Source organism: Podarcis liolepis (genome assembly GCF_965112155.1).
Source record: "Podarcis liolepis genome assembly, chromosome: 16".
NCBI lineage: Eukaryota > Metazoa > Chordata > Lepidosauria > Squamata > Lacertidae > Podarcis > Podarcis liolepis.
The window spans coordinates 22,546,353-22,572,800 of record NC_139567.1 but is presented as its reverse complement, the minus strand read 5'-3'; the positions used below and the strand labels follow the sequence as shown (position 1 = coordinate 22,572,800).

The following is a 26,448-nucleotide window of genomic DNA, read 5'->3' as shown; positions in this document are numbered from 1 at the left end:
CTATATCTATATCTATATCTATATCTATATCTATATCTATATCTATATCTATATCTATATCTATATCTATATCTATATCTATATCTATATCATCTATAGCTATAGCTATAGCTATAGCTATACACTGAGTCAATCTCCTTTCTGATCGGGGCCTGCAAAACCTTTCAAGCCATCACCTGCTTACAAAAGATGACTCTCTGTGAGACGGCTATAAAAAGCGGGTGAAGAGAAAACAAAATTCTTGGCTTGTGCGAACATCTCCTTTATTGCCCTTCTAGGAGAATAACATAAAATAAAAACCAGATGAAAAAGAAGAAGCTGGCGGTACATGAGCATAGCACACGGGTCAAGACAGCAGCAATATTTCAGTCTGGTCATCCAAAGATGACTTGAGCTATTTCTAAAGGTGCAGCTAAAGTGGGGCCAACTACAGAAGCCCTCCTTTACACACCCTGAGCTTTAAATCTGTAAAAGGCTTGGGTCCTAGATACCTGGAGGCCTGGTCTCCTCCCCTAGGAGCCCATCTGTGCACTTTGGGCATCAGGAGAGGCCCTAATTGTGTTCCCATAGTTGTCTTGCATAGGGACATAAGAAGGGTCTGTCTATTCCTGCATCCTGGCCTGGCATCTAGCCAACCAAATCCCTGTGGGAAGAATGCAAGTGCAGGAGGTAACAGCAATCTCCCCAGTCTTTGGCACGGTGGGTGGGCACATCAAGAAGGACCTTCTCATTGATGGTGCCCAGCTTGTGTAATTATTTTCCGTTGCTCAACCACCACCACCTTTACCTGTCTTCAGCTGGAGCTCTCTCCCTCAACTAATCCCTAGTATTATAGTACAGTTTATTCCATATCTTTCCTCTCTTCTCAGTAAGCCAGACAGACATTTTGCAGAGAGACATTCTGCCTATAGTTGTTTCTGAAACACTACCATCAAATATATATATAAAATCATGACCATTGTGTGTCCTTTAACACATGTCAATAATCAAATCTCCTGGGACCCCTTGAAGATGTAGCCAGAGCTATAGAGTCTGGATTCTAGCCAATGCTCCCCCTACACTGAGTTGACCCACTGAAATTAATGACTGTAACTTAGGTCCATTAGTTTCCACTGGTCTACTCTGGGTGAAACTGCCCCTTCTGCCAACCAGCCCCTAAACAGGGATCAAAAATTGGTGCAAAGCCATATCTTTGATTCTGCAATAACCAGTGGAAAACTGGAGAAATAGAACCCCCATGGAAGTCCCTACCCTCTCTGCCCCCCCCCGTTACAAAATCTTGGTTTCGCATTCAGTCTTATGTAGAACTCTGTGTATACTGAAGCAGATTATAATAATTCCGAAAGGCAGCCCTGCCTGTGGCGGCGCAGATTTTTAAAAAGCCCTATTATTTTTAAGCATCAGTTTTGACAACAAAGAAACAAGAACATCCACACACAGAGACCTCACACAAAGAAATAACAAGCACCCTTCCATCCTCCATCAAGACCCAGAGCACATAAGCCAAAGCGCCAGGTTTTATTTCTCCTGGTGAGCGATGATTGTTTGACGGGGTCAAAATGTCTGCATAACTTTTACAATATGTGCAGCTCAGTAAAGTCCCGAAAAATGAGAGGATTTGCAGCATCTGGGCATCTGGCTCAGTGTTCCTTTTAGAAAGTGTGAAATTCATTAAGAAAGCAGCAGCAGAGAGGTCGCATCCAGGACATAAAGGGAGAGAGGACAGTTTGCTCCAAATGGTGAAACTCGGTGTTAACAAAACAAAAGTCCTGTCATCAGCATCTTTTAAGTTCAGTGTGGGTGAGATTTCAAGCCCAAGAGAGCTCTGTTTGGTGGGATGCAGGAATGGAACAGCAGACCTCTACAGTGGGTGCTCCTCAATCAAAGGTGGGTGCCTTTTTCAGCTTCCTGGTAAGCTCATAGCAACCCTCACCCTAACCTCACATTGTGTCTATTTACTGGATTTTGTGTGACAGATGGGGCAAAGGAATTCTTTTCAGCAAAACTCCACACCCAGTGCTTTGATTTAACACCTCAGCCGTATCTGCAGAGCAGGATGTTGTCAAGTGCAGTCTGCACAGCATATTGGACTTTGCTATTGCATAAAGGTGTTGGAATGAATTAAAAGGCAAAAGGCCCTTGATAGTGACACAAAGCCTTTGAGCAAAAAGACAGCTAGGGTTGGTTTTGCAGGCATACCTGGAGCATCTAGGCAGGAGGAAGGGTGTGTGTGGTGGGGGCAGTGAGGGGGGTGACAAAATGCCGGGCGGCACTTACCGCGGGGCCTGCAGTGCGCCCGAGCCACGCGTCTCTCCTGGGAGTGACAAGGTGACTTGGATGCCCGCAGGCTCTGTGCTGCCCCAAACGGTCCGCCCACCGGCTCCTCCTCAGCTGTAGGGCGGCTGAGTAATAGGAGGCAGGCAGACTCCTCGGAGGCCCCACAGAGTGTCCTGCCCTGGCTGGCCCCACCTCCACAGGCGGTTGGCTCATCCCAGGGTGCAGGGCACACACGCTACCCCAGGCACCCAATCGGCTTGTTCCACTGTTTCATTTAGGAATCTACATTACAGATCACATATCCTGAGAAAAGGAAACTAAGGCTATGTTCACACCATCTATTTAAAGTACCACAATCCCACTTTAAATGGTCATGGCTTCCCCTAAAGAATTCTGGGAACTGTGGTTTGTTAAGGGTGCCGAGAGTTGTTAAAGGTAAAGGGACCCCTAACCATTAGGTCCAGTTGTGGCCAACTCTGGGGTTGTGGAGCTCATCGCACTTTATTGGCCGAGGGAGCCGGCATACAGCTTCCAGGTCATGTGGCCAGCAGGACTAAGCTGCTTCTGGCGAACCAGAGCAGCACACGGAAATGCCGTTTACCTTCCCGCCGGAGTGGTACCTATTTATCTACTTTGACATGCTTTTGAACTGCTACGTTGGCAGGAGCAGGGACTGAGCAATGGGAGCTCACCTCGTCACGGGGATTCGAACACCAACCTTCTGACAGGCAAGTCCTAGGTTCTGTGGTTTAACCCACAGCGCCACCTGCGTCCCTTCCGAGAGTCGTTAGGAGACCCCTATTCCCCCTCACAGAGCTACATTTCCCATTTATCCATCTCTCTTCATGGGAAACTCTGGGATTTGTAGCTCTGGGAGGAGAATGGGGGTCTCCTAACAGCTCTCAGCACCCTCAATAAACCACAGTTCCCAGGATTCTTGGGTGGGGGGAGCTGTGACTGTTTAAAATGGTATCATACTGATTTTAATGTATGGTGTGAATGTAGTGGCCCAAGGTGCCTGTGAGGGACTCAAACCAAAGCCCCCAGTAGGCAGGCACCATTGCCTAACTTTTGGCATCACTTGTGCTCTGCTTCTATTGCAAGGCTGGCAGACTGAGCTCTGGGCTTCAAGGGGCCATCTAGGCTGGGAGACCTGTTAGCCGGCACATCAAGTCAGATGACCCTTGTGCATAAATTCCTGTTTGCTAGGAATCTGCAAAGCCCTGACCTCCGAGCTTAGTGCTCAGCCTGGTGTGAGGTCTCAGCCAAAGCTGCTGCCTCCTTGCACCGGTTTCTGCTTTTGATCTTGATTCCAACTTGGTGTTTCCATTATATATTTAGTTGTTTGGGAGATGCCCAATTTTTTAACTGGAATAAAAGGCATCTGGGGAAGGATGGTAGCTCAGCTGTAGAGCATCTGCTTTGCATGAAGTTAAATTGCAGGTTGAATCCTTGGCGTCTCCAGGTAAGGCTGGGAAAGACCCCTTGCCTAAAACCCTGGAGATCTGCTGCCAGCCAGTGTAGGTGCTACTGAACTAGATGGACCAACAGTCAGACTCATTCTAAGACAGCTTCCTAGGTTCCTTGTGACAGATTGTAATAACATATACAGAGGAAGCCAAAATTTACACCAGCTATGACCACATGCCTGCCCTTTGAGTCACCTGTTTGCAGCTCTGGAATGTCACCTCTGCCTGTTCTGGACCCCCAACCCCAACCCCTTCCTCCAATAGGCAGCTGCCCTGGGCGCAATCCTTGCAGAGGTCTCCTGACACATCGACACAAAGCTTCAGTTATGCCTCCGCATCGTCAGCTCCAAAAGGTCACAAGGGAAGGTAGTTAGAGTTGAAATAGAATTTTTGTGCTTTCTGTGTCCCGACAGACGTGCAACTTCTTACGCACATACTTCACTAGCTCTTTAGTGTCTTGCTACACAAGCAAAGCGGGAGATTTCCATAGCATATTAGAGTAGCATCAGTATCTCTGGATGCTTCCCAGGCAGAAGATTGCTTAAATTTGAACAAAATGCTCCCTGCATCAGAGGGTCCCTTGACAGACTGCTGTTTGAAATTAAAAGGATGACCCGACTCGGCTGTCATTAAATGTTGATGCTGTCTCTGCATGCTCAGAAGATGCCGACGTTTCACAGGGCTGTTATTAACTGAGTTCCATGAACTTGGCAATTAAACACACTGGAAGTTTAAGTGCGGAGGTGGAATGGATGATCCTGCTATGGTGGCTGATGGAGCTCATTCTGACCCTAATGGTGACGAATGGTGTTCCGCTCTGCTTTACAGTGGCAGCTGGCAACTTGTTGAGAGGCGACCTGCTAAGCAAGACTCCTGCAACACTTAGCACTGTCCCAGGGCTGGTGTTTTGCTCCTGCCTCTCCAGCTGTTTGGGTATCTCCTGCCAAACAAGGCAAAGAAAGCTAGCCTGAAACACCTGCTGGGGTGCGAAAGGTGATTTCACCTGAGTCTAGCACCAGTAACGATAAAGAGAGCTTGCTCTCTCGCACTTTCCTTCCAGAGACTTGGGCAGATTGTCTGTAACATGAGAGAGGAACCTGAGAATTACATTTTGCTAATCTATCTCTTAGAGACGATTGCTGCATGGTTCTGTAATTCGTGACCTGTATCTCAGAAACACAGTTTTAATTTTTCGCACATATCTTACACTCCAGGGAACCTGCATCTTCAAAATAGAAGTATGAACTTGATCCTTCGCTACAGGCAGATAAAAGAAAGGGCCTTTTTGTTCTTTTTTTTTTTTACAGAGTGCATTATTCATTATGAAATTCATTGCCACAGGATGTGGTGATGGCTCCTAGCTTAGACGTCTTTAAAGGGAGATTAGGAAAATTCATAGAGCATAGGTCAATCAATGGCTTTGAGCAATATGCAACCTCTATATTCTGAGGTTGAATACCTTGAAGACCAGATTAGTCCTGCATTCAAGGCCTACTTTGGGGCTTTCCCAGAGGTTGGCCACCATGGGAAGCAGCCTATTGAACCAGCTGGAGCTTTGGCCTAATTCAGGAAAGCTCTTCTGATGCTCCTATTCTTCCAAAAAGAGAGTAGGTTGTAATTCTTAATGCTTCACTTCCTCTTCAGAAACAAAACCCAGTAATTAAGAACTTCAAAGTATAAGGAAAAACTTGGATGAGGGTTGGTATTTTTAGGAGCATCCTTAATTTAGAAGCCATGGTGAGAGCGTGGTAGAGTCAAAATGGAGAACTTATAGTGGGACTAGGATTGGCCTGCCCATGAAATGGGGTGAAGCTGCCGCTTTGAGCAGTGGAGCCCCGAGGGGGCACCACTGCAGGCACCTCACTCACTCTGTCTCCACCGCTGGTGGAGATACGTTTCTGGCATCGATGCCAATTTCCGGTGAGATCTCACCAAAGTCTTGCGAGATTTTGGTGAGATCTCACATTATCTCATTGGAAGCCGATAACCAGTGCTAATTCTGCTCCAGTGGCAGAGGCAGGATGGTGCAGGGCATGGTGGCTCTTCCTGCTTCAACTCAAGTGGTGAAACAGGATGCATCCCCCCTGTGTAGGACGCCTAGTCTCACAGTCATATGTATTCAGTAGGAATGGTGGGGAGGCTCATCTTCAATGGAACCATTGGGGGGCCCACCTCTTTGACAAACAGGCGAGTAAATGTTGGAATCTACAACTGGTTCCAAAGAGACACACCACATTACAGCAGGCTGTAGATCAGTGGTAGAACACATGCTTTTGCATGCTGAAAGTCCCAGGATCAGTCCCTGGCAAGCAGCGAACATAGTCATCATGGCTGGGAAGGTTCCTGGGTTTGACTTGGTATAATTGCACCTTCCTGTGTCCAGCAAACTTCAGAAAATAACCCATGACTTCTTTAGTTCTCATGTTCACAGCCTGCATCTTCAAGGCACAATTAACAAGAGAGGTGGAGGGCAAACCTGAGAAGAAGCTCTGAAAAATTCAGGGTCAAGGCTCCAGAGTGTAATCGTACTGCCTGCAGATAAAATACTACGGAAGTGTCAGCCCACACTTAAGAAATAACTTATGCAAATGCTTTCTCGCAATCTCCCCTCTGGATTCCATTTTGGTTCAAAATATGCACACAGAACTGTAAAAACAGAAGCCACTTCATGGGTATCCGAGCTTGCTGAGTTCTGCAGAAAACATTGTAAGTAATTAAAGGCAGCTCAGTTGGAAAAAAAGCAACCCTTTTCGGGTTACCCTGGCAAAGTTTGTTAAACAAGATAAATTGATTATCCTGCTGATTCTCAAGGTCTTTGTTTAATAAACAGCATTTTTCCATAGTCCTTTGCACTTCGCTAGCCTAACAACTGTGTTGCTTTCTCAGCCAAATGCAACTCTTGTTTGCTGCATGCTATAAAGACCTAAACCCAAATCTACAACATAACTATTGATACTAGATAGGCTCTGTGCTTAGAAGCAGCAACTGCATCTCCTTAACTCTCAGGTGAGCCTTAATTCTTGTCATTCTGGTCAAAGACATGTTGGGTCATTCTGGAACTTTCAGTTTTGCTGAGGCATTGTTTTTCCACAATCAGCTAAAAATGTATTTAAAAAGGTGTTTCCATAAAACACTTATTATCCAGCAATGCCCTTCACCATGACCAAGATCTTTCTATAATATCTACTAACAAGCTGCATTCCAAAAGGACCCCTGCAATGTTAATTAACGCCTTTCTCCTTCCAGATTTGACCTATTTCATTGCTTTCTCTCTACAATTGCTAGGGATTTAATGATGAATTCCTCAATTAATCAACTTCTGCTCCTCCCAAAATGATGAGAGTTTTCTTTTCTTCTTCCTTTCATAATAAAATTGAAGACTAATCCGATGTTTGTGCTCAACAGGAAGCAATAACATTGACTGAACCTGAAAACATGATTTTTTAATTTATTTAAGGCACAGTAGCCCTTAAAAGCATCAATAATGCTTTGCTTATCCAACATTCCACACAGATTATTTATTATTAAAAATTGCTGAAAAATTACTCCAAAACAACAACAGCAGCAACAACATGAGGATAATGCAGGATACACTGGAATGCAAAGTATTTGGAAGCAATGTTGTTTTGAGGCTCCATTAAACGTAGCTAACAAAAATGGCATTTCTAGAGAAACAGCTATTATGGATGAAACAAGTGACCATTTGATTGGTCTCCATTCCTACTGAAGTTCAGTAACCTGCCAGACCAGCAAAGGTGAATTTCATAGCAGAACAACTCCAGACTTGAATTTCTATTGGAATAAAACTGCATAATAATCCAGCTCCGGTTTCAAAGCAAGCTGCAAGCAATACATCTTATTTTGGTTTTTGATATTTTATATTATTATTCTATTTTTTTTAGTTGCTTTAGTCACTAAAGGTTAATTCAAAGAGATTTTCAGAAGCAAACATTAAAAACAAGAGTATAAATCACCCAAAATGCTCACCGATAATATATATAAAAGAGCAGATCAAACTCAACCTTAATCCCACTGAAAGATAAGCAGAAAATTGAGGTCCAATGGCCTGTGTGGGGGAAAAAATTGTTTTTTGTCTGGTATCTAAAAGAGATAGTGATGATGCCAAGCATGTCTTCCTGGGGAGTCACCCCTGAGAAGGCACACAGAGAATGGCCTCAGATTATGAATGCAGGGCTCAGGTTGATGAGATGCGGTCCCTAAGGTACTAGGGTCCTGAGCCACATTGTATGTTCAGACCGTCTTGCCTGGCTACCAGTCTGGCTACTGTATTCTGCAGCAACTGCAATTTCCGAACTGTCGTCAAAGTTGGCACCACGTGTAATGCATTACAGCAATCTAATATACAGAGGTTACCAGAGCACAGACAACAGAAGTCAGGCTATCCTTGTCCGGACTGCATTATAGATGCCTTTTACGCACATGATATTATAATTTCCCAAGAGGCCGTGCATCTGCAATGCAATGATTTATCTCATTTTATCATATTGTTGTGAGCCTAGCTGGCTTGATCGCTGCTGAATGAGTGGTCAGGACCCCGACAAAAGAACACAAATGCCTGCAAATGACAGTGGCTTGTCCCCATGAATAGGTGTCTTTGCCTCAGGTGTTGGAGTCTGAGAGGATACTTGACAGATGCCTGTGAGGGAAACAGAAGGATGAAAGGAGACAGGAAGAGAAGCAGATATAAAGAGCTGAGAGGAGCTCACTTGAGCTGGAATCTTCTTCATTGGCGATCACTCGTAGCCGAATAAGATTGTCTTCCATAAACACGGTTTTAACAACGAGTCTGTAAGTGACTGTGGAGTCCAATTCTGGATCCACATGTCCTTCCACAGTGGGGATATAGGTTTCTGGACAGGAGTTGATCATGGTGAGGGTTTGCCAAATGTGCCTTCCTCTTAGGACGTTTCTCCCTTGCGTCCTGAGTTCAAGTGTCTTCAAAGCCCATGACACCTTTGGCAAAGGCTGTTCTCCAACTGGAGCACTCGCAGGCAAGTGTTTCCCAATTGTTGGTGTTTATACTACATTTTTTAAAAAAATGCCTTGAGACAGTCTTTAAACCTCTTTTGTTGACCACTAGCATTACACTTTCCATTTTTAAGTTCGGAATAGAGTAGTTGCTTTGGAAGACGATAATCAGGCATCCACACAACATGACCAGCCCAACGAAGCTGATGTTGAAGAATCATTGCTTCAACACTGGTGATCTTTGCTTCTTCCAGTACACTGGTATTAGTTCACCTGTCTTCCCAAGTGATGTGTAAAAATTTCCAAAGACACCGTTGATGGAATCTTTCAAGGAGTTGGAAATGGCGTTTATAAGTGGTCCATGTTTCACAAGCGTACAGTAAAGTTGGTAGTACAATAGCTTTGTATACAAGCATTTTGGTTTCCCTGCAAATGTCCTGGTCCTCAAACACTCTGCACTTCAATTGGGAGAAAGCTGCACTCGTCAGTACCACCCTGGAACCGGATGAAAACCAGGAGAAGAGGAGGGCCCTATTGCCAGACCTAATAGCCATGGTCCAGCTCTCACCATAAAGAAGGTTGATCACCGAAGAATTGATGCTTTTGAATTATGGTGCTGGAGGAGACTCTTGAGAGTCCCATGGACTGCAAGAAGATCAAACCTATCCATTCTGAAGGAAATCAGCCCTGAGTGCTCACTGGAAGGACAGATCGTGAAGCTGAGGCTCCAATACTTTGGCCACATCATGAGAAGAGAAGACTCCCTGGAAAAGACCCTGATGCTGGGAAAGATTGAGGGCACAAGGAGAAGGGGACGAGGGTGAGATGGTTGGACAGTGTTCTCAAAGCTACCAGCATGAGTTTGACCAAACTGCAGGAGGCAGTGGAAGACAGGAGTGCCTGGTGTGAACTGGTCCAGGGGTCACGAAGAGTCGGACATGACAAAATGACTAAACAACAACAACAATGCTAATGGGGTTTAAGAGCAGACAACAATCAACCTCCCCAGGAAGATACCTCTTTGAAGACACAGATTCAGTAGACCAATGCAACCTCATCAGACCTACACATCAGCCCTAGGGGAGCATCAATATGGCCCAGCTGCCATAGGGTACCAGGAAGAGATGTGGCCTGGTTACCATGGTGATGAGGATACAACACTCCTCCTAGTGAAGACTGCATGCCATGTGAGGGACAGAGAGGATGGAGCCACTATGAGGAAAGGTTACAGCATTTGGGTCCTTTCAGTTTAGAGGAAAGACAGGCAAGAGACAACATGATAGAAGATGATAAAATGATACATGGGGTGGAGAAAATGGCTAGAGAAATGTTTTCCTCCCTCTCTCATAACACTAGAATTTGGGGACAGCCAACGAAAACAAATTTTGTAAGATTCAGGATGGACAAAATGAGCTACTTCTTAATACAGTATGTACTTAAACTATAAAACTTGCCAGCAGAGTGGGAAGAACTTTCCGATGGTAAGAGCTGTTTGATTTATGATTCTGTGGACAAATCTGTTGATTACAGTTTACCTCAGTTTCCCCATTTTAAATTCAGCTCTCCATGTTTCTGAAACAGTTTGTGATCCTTTTAAAAGTCCTTATGGAAACACACCGACCTTTTAGTGTACATTTCTTCTAATGTGCACATTTCTGTATGCAATTTTCCTTAATGCAATGCATTTTTTGCATGTTATTTTCACTCATAGGCACATTTTTGTATCTGCTATTTGGCCGGAGAAGTGTCCTACAAGTTTTCACCAAATATTGGCTTCATTTCAGCTTGATTGAAGGGGTGCAGATTAGGGAGGTTGACACTGAAATGTGAAAAGGAACCAAATTCCTTCTCCTGTCTCTGTGAAGAAGTTTCTTTTCTGGTTATTCTGGGGGTAGACTTTGACAGACACACCCTAGGGATCCACTGAGGTCACAAGGTGCAGATCAGCTGATGACAGGGCTGCACGACATTCCATTTGCTATACTTTTATCAGCGGGGAGGCTCCCCCTTGCAATTTTTCACAGAAGACATTTTCCCACTACAGACACAAATGACAGACCTTTTGAAATCAATATCATTTGCAAAAAGATGCCAATTTTGATGAAAAATGTTTATTATTTTCCAGCAAGGAATATTCCAAAAGGGACATTTTTGCTGCATACAGGGTTTTTTTATTTTGTTTTGTTTTTTTGGCTAACTGAAATGACATTTTAGGGCAAAAAGTCAATTATTTATAATTTCTGGGTTAATTAATTTGCGAGAGGTAATTTTTCTTTTTAAAAGTTATTTTGTTCTTCCAATTTATCTATGCTAAGCTCCAATAAACAGATCACTTTAGGTTTTAAGCTCCTTGGCGTAGTGACCTTTATTATTTATTATTATTATTATTATTATTATTATTATTATTATTATTATTATTATTATGTGAGGGCACTGTATAAAATAAGAATAATAATAAGAAAGAATCAGTATTTTCTGTGAGTTGCATCCAGCTAGTTCTACTCCAAGTACACCCAGTGAAATTAATGGACCTAATTTAGTCATGCCCATTAACTTCAATGGGTCTACTCTGGGTAGAACGACCACTGGATACAACCCTTTGGAACTAAAGTGTTTCCCAGAGTGTTGGCCTTCCTGTTATTGTTTCCTCGAATAGCTGATCCTCACTGGTCCTCTTCATCCAGCAAGTCCCTGGCAACTGGGTGACATGAGTCCAGTCACTCATTCCCTCTCTCACAGTGAGATTAAAGGAGGCATCCCCAACCTTTGGCCCTCCAGATGTTTTGGACTACAATTCCCATCACCCCTGACCACTGGTCCTGTTAGCTAGGGATCATGAGAGTTGGAGGCCAAAACATCTGGAGGGCAACAGGTTGGGGTGCCTGGATTAAAGTGACACACCCTCCATGCTTACTCCCCCCAGCTCCTTGGTTGAAGGGTGGGCAAGAATGCAACCGTGATAAATCAACAACTGCACAGATCCATGCACATTCGGTTTTGATGGTGCCTGTTGCCTGCTGGATTCAGTTTCATACAGAAGCGCCCAGGGCCCTCTGGAAGTTCCCTCACTGTGAGAAGCCAAGTTACAGGGAACCAGGCAGAGGGCCTTCACGGTAGTGGCACCCACCCTGTGGAACGCCCTCCCACCAGGTGTCCAAGAGAACAACTACTACCAGACTTTTAGAAGACATCTGAAGGCAGCCCTGTTTAGGGAAGCTTTTAATGTTTGATGGATTACTGTATTTTAATATTTTGTTGGAAGCCATCATCATCATCATCATACTTCCAACAAGTGGTTAGCATTCATTGAGTTCGACAATGCCAAGCGTCTCTTAGGTGATGCACACAGATTCAGTCCAACGAGAACCAGGCTAAACTCTCCATCTCTGTTTCAAATGGACCAGAGTGCTGTTGCACTCAAGTCCTGCTCATGGGTTTCCCACAGACATCTAGTTGACCACCGTGAGAACAAGATGCTGGACTAGATGGGCCATTGGCTTGATCCAACAGTGCTTTTCTGATCAGTCCAGGAGGATTGGGAATACTCCACCACCTGATCACAATGAAAGCTCAGTAGATTAGAGCATGCTGCTGATAACAGCAAGGTTGCAGCTTTGAACCCTATATGGGGCAGCTGCATTGCTGGGGGTTGGCTAGATGACCCTCAGGGTCCCTTCCAACTCTACATTTCTATGATTCTATGAAGTCCCCCTCCTCCAAAAACTGCTATTCACTCCAGGAGAGACCTGTCAGGTACTGGATACAGTCCTGCTCTCCCCTCCACATTGCTCCATCACCAGCTTTACACACATATAGGAAAGGTCCAGCACATGGGGAATTCTGCATATGCCCTTTTCTTTATTAGGACGAGTGTTTCTAAGCTTCTTCTTCATTTCATCAGCTGTGATTGTTTTTCAGCATATGTCTTTTTTAAAAATGCGTTGACACCTATTTATTGATATCACTTATGGGGTAATTTTAATTACAGTTATATTTTTAGAATTTTAATTTGTCAATTTCACTTGTTTCCAAAAACCTGCTGCAACGTTCACTAGCATCCGCCACCGGCTCTATTTTCTGCTCCCTATCAACCGACAGCCATCACCCTCATCCAGAATTGTCTTTGCAAATGCTTCGAGGCATGACACAGAGGTCACATTTTTTTCCTCGGCGTCTGAAATATTTGCTGTCCGTCAAAGATTAGGGCTTACACTTGTAACTGTGTTGCATTTTATTTTTAATCTTAATTTGACAAAAACGTAATGCTGAAAACAGTAGCAAGCACAGCTCTAAACTGATTCTAGGCTGTGTGTCTCGCAAATGTGTTTTTCGAAAGCAAAACCACTATCCCTGCCAGTTTCAGACTTACAGTCAGCCTATGGAGGCTATTTGAAGATGGCAGTCCTTTTACTGCTGCTTCACTAAATACATATATTAGTGAAAATAACATGCAAAGCTGCATTACTGCAAGGGAAACTGATTCGCTAAAATGTGTATAATGGGCAAAATTGCATCCCAACAAATATATTAGGAGAAAATTGCATCAGTATGCAGACAACCTTTTACAATGACTTCTTTAAAAATGGCAAACTGTTTGTGGAAATGTGGAGAATTTAAGACTGGGAAAACGAGAAGCTGAAATGGCAGGTTCACCCATCCCTCGTGTTGGAGAGAGAGAAAAGGGAGCCATCCAGAATGAAGCCAAAGCAGGTGAGATTTTTTTTTTTGCTCCCTCTCTCATAACATTAGAAACCCAATGGAGTTTATTGCCTTTATATCCCCCCTTCTTTCTCCACAAAGCTCAAGGTGGCGTACACAATTCTCCCCCTCATTTAATCCCTACAACAACCTTGTGAGGTAGCTTAGGCTGAGAGGTAGTGACTGGCCCAAGATCACCCAGACAGCTTCATTGTGGGAAACAGGACCCTGAACTACGTAGGCCTTTGGTTTGATCCTGCAGGGCACTGACGTCCAAGGGGCAAGGAGTCTGTTGGGTTAGGAGCCAGGTATTAAAGCAGGCATGGGAGCTGCTACAGCTACCACTAAGCATGCCTGCCAAAGGCAGCAGGAGTGCAGCAAAGTTGGCCTGATGAAACACTGGCATTGTCTGGGGTGGGTGGGACGATGAGCTAAGGAAAACCTCTGTAGACCGCAACAAACACCCCAAGCAGAGACAGAGTTTGGAGGCGCTTAATGTTTAGCCCGGGGCACTGAAGTGCCTACAGCGATCCCAGATCCCTGCCCTCAACTGCTTAGTTTATAAAAATTCATATGGTTTCTATTTTCTGCTTGACGATGAATTTTAATCACATCAGGACTGCACAGGGGCACGCCGTGCCATACCCGGTTGATTATAATTAGACAAGTGAGCGAGACAGAGAACACATGTCTGGCTTACACAGAAACACACTTGTATCGCTGTCACCTTGTTCTCGTTCTCCACGCCCCACCCCTTTCCTTGGCTCCTTTGATGCCCCCCCCCCCGTGCTTCACCATTAACCTAGATGAGGATTTCTCTTTGCAGAGACCCTCCTGGAGCGGCTTCCCTGCCCTGCCAATCACAGCAGGGCCCTCTCCTCCAAAAGGATGCATCTCCAGTCTGGTGGCGTTTGCCACAACAAGCAATAAATAACAACCAGGATGCATCCAAGGGTTGTTTGTAGCAAAGGCAGCAGCTTGTGCTCCAGCTAATTAAGTGACATGGCACTTGACAAAGCTGGTTTCTCGGCCCAGCTCTCTCTCTTCCTCCAAGATGAGTAATGGCCAGCAGGTAAATTGTAGCCGCTTTTCTGAGTCTCCTCCAAAGTGTCCTCCTCCCAGCTCCTCTGGGGTGGGAATGGCCAGGGGGCCCAGCCGCTGACGTCTCCTCCTGAGATGACATGCAAAAGAGACATCTCTGAGCACAGCTGGGAGCTCGCTGGCAAAGGGTGAAAATACAAATGTATCAGAATAAAAGGGTGTGCTGTCACACCGCCCTGGACATGCACTGGCTGGTGAGAGGATGTGTTTCCCTTTTGGGGAAAAGAGCGAGAGGAGGAGAGTGTAAGGTTAATGGAAATAAAAGTAAAAATGAGCAAGCTCCCATTAAACTGAAACACGTTTTTCTCAGGTTAGCCTCGTCATCCCTGAAAGCTGAAACCCACAGAGGATTAAGGTTTGGCTAGCCTTTCCTGAAAATATAAGTAGAGCTCTGCTGAATAGGTCCACTTAAGCCACATTTACACAATAAGTTGAAGCACTATGACACCACTTTAAAGTGTCATGGATTCCCTCAAAGGATTCTGGGAGTTTTAGTTTCGTTTGGAGATCCCATACTCCCCTCCCAAAATTGCAGTTCTCAGGGTGGTTTAATAACCAAACCCTCTTCACAGAGAACTGTAGCATTGTGAGGGGAATATGGGTCTCCTAGCAACTCTCAGCACCCTTCACAAACTACAGATCCCAGAATTCTTTTTTTGGGGGGCATGACTGTTTAAGGGACGCGGGTGGCGCTGTGGGTTAAAGCCCAGAGCCTAGGACTTGCCGATCAGAAGATCAGCGGTTCGAATCCCCGCGACGGGGTGAGCTCCCGTTGCTCGGTCCCTGCTCCGGCCAACCTAGCAGTTTGAAAGCACATCAAAGTGCAAGTAGATAAATAGGTACCGCTCTGGCGGGAAGGTAAATGGCATTTCCGTGCACTGCTCTGGTTCGCCAGAAGCAGCTTAGTCATGCTGGCCACATGACCCGGAAGCTGTACGCCGGCTCCCTCAGCCAATAAAGCAAGATGAGCGCCGCAACCCCAGAGTTGGCCACGACTGGACCTAATGGTCAGGGGTCCCTTTACCTTTATGACTGTTTAAAGCTGTGCCAGAGTGCTTTAAGTTATGCTGTGAATGTGGCCTAAGTCACCCATTCTGACAAAGGTCAGCCAAGTCTCTCTGGAAACTGTACAAGCAGGCCATGAAAGTGATAGCCTCCCTGTCACTCCTGGACCCTGGGGTCTCACCCAATCCAAAGTGGATCTACTCTGGCCACAGTGTGATATCATGGTGTTTGCTGCAGCACCTTCTTTCTTACCCCTTCCTCCATCATGCTACATATCAAGGCAAGATGGGGCAGAGGGAAGGACCATAGCAGAGTGGCTGAGTGTTGGTTTGTCTGCAGAAGGTCCCAGGTTCCACTCCTGACATCTCTGGGCACAGCCGGGGAAGGCTCCCCCCCCCCTTAAAACCCTGGTCAGCTGCTGCCAGTCAGGGTAGAAAATACTGCGCCAGATGGAGCAAGAATCTGGGCTCACTGTCAGGCAACTTCTGGTATTCCTAAGGTGCTCTGGTGAATGCAGGGATCAAAGCTGTGGACAATGCCATAGATACCAGAGGAAGCATCTATTATTTACAGTACGCTGCTTTTCTGGAGCAGTGCTGGACAAGTGCTGGGCAAGTCCACCCATCACTATCCTGTCTGCTCAAATGTGTGCTTCTTTGGCTTTGTGCAGATTTTAAATACTGCTACAATTGTTGACTGATGGTACAACTTAAGCCAAGGGGAAAGGGCAAGGAACGTATGCCTGAAGTGACAAGAGATTAAGCTATCCCCCAAATAAAACACCTGCAAATTTGATGTTGGCAGCTCGGAAGCATTTACACCTCTCTGGAATGTAGGATTTCCTCTGGGCAACCTTGTGTCTGAGTGGCACCTTGCCTTCATCCCAAGCTAATACTGGGACTCTTGGCTGCGGGGAACAATATTGAGCCTTGCCCCGCTTTGCACCTTGTCTTCTCCCTTCTCAGGCTCCTCTGTGCAATTTTTCTAGCCTGGAGGTCCTCAGACTGTGGCCCACAAATGAGCTTGAGTCAGGTGGCCTCCAGCGTGTCTGTCGATTTGTGATTGAAGATGGGAGATGGCACATCCGTTGCCCTAGATACTCACATTGATTTTTAGTTACATCTTTTTTGCTGCAATTATTTTTATTGGCATTAATCTGAGGAATGTTCCCTCCTCCCAAAATGAGGGGAAACTGAATAGACATTTTCTAAGCAAGGATCTCTTTTGCCACAGAAGTTTATTTTGCTGCCCAACCAGAACGAAAGAGAGGAATATTCCCTCCACCCACTAGACTTTCAAGACTAGCTCAGTGTTCGCCACTTGAAGTCTTTTATTCCATTCTAATTAGCAGGACATATGATTCACTGCCTCTCTTTTTCATGTCCTTACCCTCATAAAAACCTTATGAAGTGTGTATGTAATTAACCCTGCACTGTGGCAGCCCCACATCAAATTGTTTTCGCCTCAATTTTTCTTCACTTGGAATTTCTCTTTCAGGGAAGAAGAAGAAAATAAGATCACGACATCCATATTTGGGGTTTCATCTCAATGTTGTGACAGTTCGCCAGAAAGAGAATTGGATGAGCCAAGCATGAGTTGCTCAACAGAAGGTTCCTTATCACATTCAGTCATTTATCATGTGGCCAACCATGAGTGGCACCAGAGATGGGGGAGAAGTGCCCCCCCCCAAAACAATGAGCAACCCCCCCACTTGCCTACCTCCATTGCTGGACTCCTGTCTTTAACATATACTGCCATTTTTCTTTCAGAGAGTTTAATATGTGGGACACAACTCCCCCACCAGAAATATACTTTGCCCCTTCTGTGAGTCCCCAAAGTCCCCCCCGATGTCACAAGAAACAACCAACAAAATGGTTCATCAGGACGTTCAGATGAGACCAGAGGAAGCTATTCTTCCTACAGTCCATAATTAATATATGTATTTTGCTATGTTTTTCTATGATCTGGCGATGGCTTAGATGGGTATATATATAAAAGGGGTGTGAGAGACATTAGGAATGCAAATAATTCAGTGGTATAAAAATGTCCTAAGTAAATGCATTCTTGGAAGATAAGCATTGGCTATTAACCAGGATAAGTAAATGGAACTTCCTTATACAGAGTCATTATACCTGTGAATATGAGATGCAGAGACACAGTTAAGAAAATTGCTACCACCAGGTCTGCATGTGAGCTTTGAGAGGCCTTCTGACTGACTGCTTGGCTGACCTTTTAAATCCTCCCCGCCCCCCAAGAATAACAAAGTCAACAATTAAACACAAGGTGGACCAACGAACCCACAAGTGGAAGACTATACCCCACAAGTTGTAGGGGGAATAAATAAAAAAATGTCCATATCAGAGATTTGAACTCAGGAATCCCCAAAACACTAAACTCTTGGGCATGGTATTCTGGTTCCCAGGTGTGAGGTATCTGAGGAATGTCCTTGACATATTCAGCATGAGAGATACAGTTGTCTATATTTACAATGGATATGTTCCATCCATACAGCATTGGAGTCTAGTGCTGTTGCCTGAATGCCAGTCTCTCAGCCATGGTTATATGCCCCAGCCATCATGTCCAATTCTTAAGAGCAATGATAGTCCTCTGAATTGGGACATGAGTGCATTTCATTGCCAGTTGAACAGTGTGTATGTAGTATAATGGAACCAAGATTGAGGACTGTTCCAGAGAGGGCCACATTTTTTAATTCAGAAACTTTGCAACAGGGAAAAAAACCAATTACATAACAATATACACTGCATTGAAACGAACCTACAATCCTACTTTGTAATGTTTTCTTTTTGTGGATAATTTCTTCCTCAGTCCTTTGACTGAACTATTTGCAGATCTTCTCTCTAATGCATGAATCTGAGAACTAAAGTCAAGCAGGATTGCTTCTATTGTTTGACTTACTTTGAATCAGGCACTGGAATGTACAAGCTATTTTTCAGCGTTTTGCAATTTCCATCCTGGCAGCAGTCAACAGGATGATCCCCCTTATCTCCCCCTTCCCAAATATTTAACAGTGGCAGTGCTGGAAACAATGTCAGGTCCAGCTTAGTAACCTTTTTTCACTTCCTGGAAAATTAACTCCCTGTATTTAAATATCTTGTCTCGGTGCCAACACAGATCAAAGCTCATCACAGCCCCTCCAACACTGTTTGTTCCCCTGCAACTGTTAGAACCTCTGAGGTGTCATTTGGCCAGGTGTCATTTGGCCAGGTAAGCACTAAATGGTCCCTTGATCATCTTTAGCAGTTCTTGTGTTCTTGCCCATTGAACACCAGATCCCCATAACTGACAAACACAAATCCAATTCTTGGAGTGATTTTGAGGATTGCAGGAACGTATCCAAAACAATCACAATGGATCGTTTGACTTTTATCCACTCCTCATTTTTTTCAGCTCATGCTTCACCTTTTCACATGCCTTCTCCTGATCCTCACAATAACAAACAATGGCTAAATAATTTGTTTCCAGGAAAAGGCAAGGTGAAAGCACTTATCGCTACAAAAAATCCATGGCTACCACTTGTTCAGAGCATTGCCATTTCTTCCTTCCCCCCTTTTGTTTGAAGACATCACACTTTCCTTTATGACTGTTCCCTCTCGCTTCCTTGAAGAATAGCTGCAAACCTGTTTATCTATATAAAAATCTACACTGACAGCCCAAGGCATCAGCAAACACTCCAGCGTCGCTTGGCAGCAATAGAAAGCTGGCGGGCCAGCTGGTTTCTTTATAGCTTTTCATGAGAAAGGGCTTCTACTGGGTGAGGATCCCTTTAAGATGTTACACCAACTCAGTACCATCAAAAGATAAAAAGAGCCTGGTTGGATCAGACCAAAAGTCTATCTCAGGAGCTGAGAATCTCAGGCCCAAGAGCTGAATGCGACCCTCCAGGGCTCTCTTTTCTGGCCCCTGGAACACTCCCAGATTATGTCCCTAGCTCTGAGTGTGTTTGCCTGGTTGGCATGCATTCTTGAACTTTGATCATGCCTCTTGCTTGTACGGACAGAGGATACAAAGGGTGGTGTGAGCATGTTACCTCAATTGACTTAGACTTTCTGATGTTTAATAAAGAAAGGCAGGAGGCAGTACTAGAATAACAAGTACTTCTGTACATTAGGGAGGAAACCAACTTGGTTTCGAATGCTTTTCAACCTACTCTTTCTTACTCAGCTCGGCTGGACCTATTTTGTGCAGAGACTTCACAGAATGTGTATAATTCATTTTGTTCAGCCAAGTTTTGGCCTCTCACATCTAAGAGCTGGAGTGTGATGTACACATTAAGGCCACCTTCACACCATGTATATTTAAAGCACTCTGATATCATTTAACAGGAACAGCTTCCTCCCAGGAATTCTGAGAGTTGAAGTTTATGAAGGATGCCATTCTGAGATTCCCATCAACTCGTATTCAGAAGCATGATGCTTCTGTCAATGGATATAGAGCATAGTAGCTATTCATAGCCTTGTCCTCCATGAATTTGTCCAATCCTCTTCTAAAGCTATCCAAGTTGGGGGCCATCACTGCCAGTTGAGTTACTCTCTCAGAACTGAAACAATGTCATGCCATGTATTATGATAATTATTTTTGTTGTTATTATGATACACATCTGTCCTGGCTTCCTGTCAGGGAAAATGCCCAAAGCATCAAACAAAACAAAACAAAACAAAACAAAACAAAACAAAACAAAACAAAACAAAACAAAACAAAACAAAACAAAACACACCAATAAAACATATAAAGGATACCATAAAATTAGTAATAAACAGCAAGCATAAACGCAAGTACCCGTTTTTATGTTGCAGATGGGAGATTTCACATCTGACTGATTTCCCACCAAAAAATATCTCAATAAACAAAGGTGACTAGAATGCCTGGCAAGAGAGGCTCATCTAGAGTCCTTGTTCCTGACACTTTTCGATCTGCAAGGAAGATTTCTTTTGGGGAAAAGCTTTCAACATGAACAATCTCTGCATTCGCAGCCCTGAAGGTCATTCCATGCAATTCTGCTACACATGCAAATAAGCTCTCATTCATTAGCGTTAACCAACTCACCCGAGCAATCAACTCCCCCACCATGCCAGTCCAGCTTCCATTAGCCTCGGGGACGCCGTACACTCCGTCACCAACCAGCTGGATCTTGTAGTTGAAGTGCAGGATCGCGGCCAGTTCTGCCAGCATGTCCATGCAGAAGCCTTCGTACTGGTCGTTCCCTTCCAGCTCTTGGTGGTTTCCCTTGAGCATTAAGTAAGGGTTTTCCTGCATCGAAACTGGGCAGCTGTCATTCCCATCTTAGTCATGGAGTCGCAACAGCACTAGATTTAGCACAAATCGGAAAGCAGGGGCAGGTGATGTGATGGACTCCCCTGGGAATCACCAGGAAGGAAACAGTCTCTGGGAAAAGATTCTCCAGACTCTCTCCTCTTCCTTTCAAGCTCATCTGGGATGCAGCAATGGCAAACTAGATCCAAACTGGGAGATTCCACACACCCCTCCAGTCCCTCATGATTGGTGGACTGAAAACTATTTCATTCTGTTTAAGTGGCATCCATATCAGAAAATGGATTAGTAAGGGAAGCTTTGTCCCACTCCATCCACCAGTTGATTACCTTGGCAAGTATAGGGTGGAAGCCAGATGTGGCCTGTGGGCTGCCAGTTCCCTGAGTACAGTCTACTGGGAAGACAGTAGTCTTCTTCAACCAGGTGCCCTCCAGATGTTTTAGATGAGAACTCCCATTATCCCTGTCCATTGACCATCCTGGTTGGAACTGATGGGAGCTAAAGCCCAAAACATCTGGAGGGAATCAAGTTGGCATAGCCATCCCTGGAGTCTTTCAACTGGAAAATATTCAGTTAGAGCACAAAGTCTCTCTGAGTCTGGGGCTGAGAAGAATATGGACAAAATATAGACCACAGATGGAGACTTCAAGTATTCCAGGAGATGAAGAATAGCTTAAGAAAACCAGAACGTATTTGGCCATGGTGGAAGATGAGCAATGCAAGGAGTTATGAAAATGAGCACCTGCAAATATAAGCCTAGGTGACTGAAACTGTACCCATCTTAACCACCACAAGAAGTTTTACATAGACAGAAGAGGTGACCCACCCTCTCCATAGCCCAGCTAGGTCTATAAGCAAACTGGCATGTGGAGAGAGGAATTTAAAATTGTGATGCATGCTCTCATTCTAACCCTCTTCCCAGCCACTTCTGAACTCATCAAATATAGTTTCCATGTGATGTGTACCAATGTGAGTTTAATTGAGATGTCATAAATGATTTCTGGTGCTGCAGTTGGTGGTTTGACCACCTGTTTCTTCAGGGACTCAGCGTGCGACTCTTTTCATGGAATGGATGGCCATGTGGAATGGAAGGTTTGTATCTGGAGGTTGCCCCTGAGATGCCAGAGCAGAAAAGGAGGTCACCAAGACCCTCCACGCTTACCAGGATGGTGGTGACAATGAGCGTGGTGTTGAAGAGGCTCTCTGACACATTGGAAGAGAAGATCTGGTTATCCATGGTAAGGCCTTTGGTAACATGCCAGTGACCGATCTGTAGGAAAGAACAGCAGAGTCATTGACACTGACAGTGGGAATCGCTGCCATGTGGCTGCACTGACTGACAACAATTGAGCCACACCAAAATCATGTGAGAGAGAGAAAGAGAGAGAGAGAGAGAGAGAGAGAGAGAGAGAGAGAGAGAAAGAAATGAAGTGCCCTTTGGCTTTGGCAAACCCAATGAGGATCTGGGGAGGGGGTGAGCTAGTCTTGTCATGTGCCTGATTCCAAGGGGTCCACAGTAGGAGGAAGTGATGCTCAAAAACTCTTTATGAGCAGGATGCTGCATAGTGTCTGGGAGGCAGGCGACTTCAGGGCGAAAGTCCCCACAGACTAGAGGTTGACACTATTAGTTCCTTCATTGAGAGCCACTGTGGCAGATTATCTCAACATGAAAACAAATATATATTTATCCCCTCCACTGCTCTGTTGCACCAGAGCGAAATGCTTTGGAGCAAAAGCACATTCTCTATGGTGCTCTTAGCCACTAATGACCCTGATCTCTCATCCTCTATTGTTGCTGCCTCAAGATTAATTAACCCTTTCTAAATGACACCGTTCAAGCTAATCAACCCAACTATCCAACAAGGAGTATAATCTGCCCCATCTAAGCTTCTATGCTATTCTTATTAAAACTAATTTACACTCTCTAGCGGCAATGGAATGGGGCCATAAATCCTCCCTGACACACTGGAAGTCTAGCTCTCCCCTTTGTGCAGCAGACATATCACAAGATCAAGGAGATATTTGGGGTCCTGAGCTCCCAGCTTCTCCGGTCTGGATGGGAGTCACTCACTTTCAAGATGGATTTTTCTCCTACTGTGAATGCTGATCTTGTCTTCCCGCTGACCCAACTTTTTGGCAGGTCCCTAAGTAAGTACTTTAGTCAATCCAGGTAAACTGCTGAAGGGCTGAATTTGCTAGAGCAAGGTAAAATGCAGCTCAGCTCTTCTGCAAGTTTTGGTTGGGAGGTATGATAACTTTATTAAATCTTTGCCCCTGTATATCTCATATCTAAGGTCTTCCAAGAAACTGGAAGCACGTGAAGTGGAGGTTAGAGCTTCCGTTGCCCACAGGTCTTTTTTTTTACACTTCTTGTGTCTTGGAAACTGACCTCCAATTATCTTGATGCATTTATGCTTCTGACACAATGCACACAGATACTGGTAAAATGAGTTGTTTATGTCCTGTCGATGTTTTAGTGGTGCTCAAAAATCCATGCCTTTAATGCTCAGATGTTGGGTAAGTTTGGAGTTTCCAAACCACTGCACAGGTTTTTTGTAAGAGTTGATGGAGAGGACTCTGGATCCTTGTTCCCCCACCCACCCAGAGAAATGCTGCTAACCCATCATCTTACAAAGACTGCCAATTGTGTGTGTGTGTGTGTGTGTGTGTGCGCGCAAGCTTGCTAAGGTCTCCAACCTCAAGATCTGAAGAAGCATTTTTTTTTGTCCTTTGGCTACCAGCACCTGACAGTTCCCAAACCAGGTCAAAACAGAGACACCATTATTATTATTTTTTTTTGGGGGGGGGGAGGATATTATCATGTCCTCTTATTATCAGTATTTATGATGTGGGAAAAGCTGAGCCCTTGGCTCTCTTCCAGTGTCATCGCCTAAGAACCTAAGATCCTGCTGAATCAGGCCAATGGCCCATCTAGTCCAGTCACACAGTGGCCTACCAGATGTTGGTAGAATGCGAGACTCTTAATATCAGGGTCATGGGTTTGAGCCCCACGTTGGCCAGAAGATTCCTGCAGTGCAGGCGGTTGGTCTAGATGGCCCTTGTGGTTCCTTCCAGTTCTATGATTCTATGTCTGTAGGAAACCCTCAAGCAGGATTTCAGCACAAGAACACCCTCCCCTCCTGTGGTTTCCACTAACTGGCTTTTGGAAGGTTTACTGCCTCTGAATGTAGAGGCAGAGGATAGCCATTATGGCTAGTAGCCATCCCTAGCCTTCTCCTCCATGAATTGGTCTCACTCTCTTTTAAAGCCACCCAAGGTGGTGGCCACCCCTGCCTGCTGTGGGAGCAAGTTCCACAGTTTAACTCTATGCACCGTGTGAAGAAGGACTTTCTTTTATCACTTTCTCCATGCAATACATAATTTTATAAACGTCTATCATGTCACCCCGGCTCGCTTTTTCTCTAAACTAAAAAGTCCCAAATACCGCAAGCTTTCTTCAGAGCAGAGCTGCTCCATCCTCTTGATAACTTGTCATTTAGCACTCCTCTGAAAGTATGCTAACTCATCAAAGCCTCATCACCCCCTTGTGGGATGGCGAGGGCTTGCATTCCCTGGCAGATGGAGAAAGGACTTGCCCCTGGGACACAACCGTTGGAGCAATTAAAGAACAGACCGCAAGTGGTCCTGGCGTCTCTTCAAAACTAGAAACTTGTCCTGCACCAACTGAATACCGGCTTGGATTGGCTGGTGCAAATCTCCTGACACAAATGCTCTTTAGCTGCTTGAAATCCCACTTCAGTTTAATGCAATAATCAGTTTAAGTGGAATTTAAACTGGTTTAAGTGAGCATGTAATAGAAGTGTGGTCTGGTATAACTAGATTGGTATTGGCTACATGGGAGCAACATTTTCAGATAAAGTCTTAACACCCCCCCCCCCTTTTTAAAATAATAATAATAATAATAATAATAATAATAATAATAATAATAATAATACTTGCCTAGGTGTTTAATGAACAGACATGGTGAATGGCTGCAGGTCAGTGGTAGAACATCTACTTTGCATCTCCAAGTAGAGCTGGGAATTTTCCCTACCTGAAACCCTGATGAGCTGCTGCCAGACAGTGCTGCCAGTACTGAACTAGATGGACCAATGGTCTGAGCTCAGTAGAAGGCAGTGCCCTGTGTTCCTATGTGAGTCTTTAGATGGTTTCTTGTTTTTGGCCTCATGGGCTTCTTTCTCTGCTGTTTTATCCAGATGTTTTATTGACTGTTCTTTTTAAGCAATTCTTCTAATTGCTGTTATTAATGTGGTTCATTGCAAGACTTCTTGGGCATTTTTAAATATAATGAGGGGCTAATAATGAGCAGCCTGGCCACCCAGCTAAGTGAACATTTGCCCAGGGGGCATCCCAGCTCAGAGCCTATGCTCCTAACCACTATGCTCCACCAACTCTTCTCCTTGATAGTGATTGCCGACGCTCTCCATAGCACATCCTCCATTCCTCCCAGAGCAGCTATTTAGTATCAGATAAACTTTAATTCTGACAACTCTCTAGGTCGGTAATTTCTTCCTTTCCTGCTGGCATGCGGAAACTAATTGGCCACTGTCAGCGCTGCCTCTGACGCAGGAGTGGATGTGACCCTTGCCTGTGTGATGGTGCCAAGGCTAAGTACATCAATGTGTCAAGGTTATTCGGCCCCACACTGTGCTTACACAGACTTGAAGATGACTCTCTTGATGGCATGGTAATGGCACTAATTGGCTCCCACAGCCCTCTGTGCCTGAAGTGGGATACAGCAGAGAACAAGAACACACCACATTGGCTCTCTCAGATGGTTGGGATATGGAGCAGGTTGCATATTACGGTCACTACATGAAAAGCTCTTCCCCCCGCCCCTACTGAAAAGTTTGGGGCTGCTCCATCAATAGGCAGAGAGAGCTGCAGGGGATAAAAAGCTTACACGCTGTAAAAGAGGAGACACCGCTTGACGTTCCCGACTGTTTTCCAACAAATGTTTATCTCGCCTGGCTAATTTTCTGTATTCTTAAGGAGAGTTAGCTGTTAAAGGAGCAATGAGGCCCAACAGGTTTTAACAGTAATCATAATCAGAACGTGCACCGTGGACGACAAAGGTGTGTTGTTCAGGAGCAACTAACACAATGAGACAAATGTGGGTTAAACCTGGCCACAATTTTGTTGGTTACAGCAGATCAGAGTTTGGTGCTGCATAGGGCAAGGATCCTGCTCTAGGGAAGCTCACTTGCTGGTTGGTATCTCTACCAGCCTGGCTGCCGGGCAATCTGGAGGGAGTTGCCAGGCAGTTAGAGCCACCATGGCACAGGTTGTTCCTGTGGGTCCTGCCAGAGGCCTGGTTGTGTGGCAGCTGGCTCCCTTCTCTCAAGCTGGAGCTGAGGCCTTAGAACACAGTGCTGGAGAAGGAGAGGGGACGTTAATAATTCCCCCCATGCAGTTGTAATTGCTCCCCCTCCCTTAAAGCTACTAAAGGGAGCTTAAAGTTGCCCTAAAGGGCAAATAGCAGTTTCACAGGATTTTCATCAGGAAAAGTGTGTGTGTGTTGTGCATGTAAGGGTTAAGCCGTCCTTTCTCCATGTTGCAGCACTGGCTGGATTTGGACCTGACCTACAGCTGCCACTAA

The 26,448-nt window shown here is 44.9% G+C and overlaps 1 protein-coding gene across 4 annotated transcripts in view; it reads right to left on the bottom strand.

The window, feature by feature from the left end:
* The window catches only part of GRIK4 (glutamate ionotropic receptor kainate type subunit 4), a 462,633-nt gene that overhangs the window by 47,635 nt on the left and 388,550 nt on the right, over positions 1 to 26,448 (bottom strand). For 3 of the 4 annotated variants that reach the window (XM_083480952.1, XM_083480955.1, XM_083480953.1), the window contains exons 11-12: positions 21,991 to 22,098; positions 20,604 to 20,807 (exon numbers count right to left, since the gene is read on the bottom strand). In XM_083480952.1, coding sequence (XP_083337078.1) covers positions 20,604 to 20,807; positions 21,991 to 22,098 — 312 coding nt within the window. The remainder of the gene's footprint in view (positions 1 to 20,603; positions 20,808 to 21,990; positions 22,099 to 26,448) is intronic. The other variant, XM_083480954.1, reaches the window with a different exon arrangement.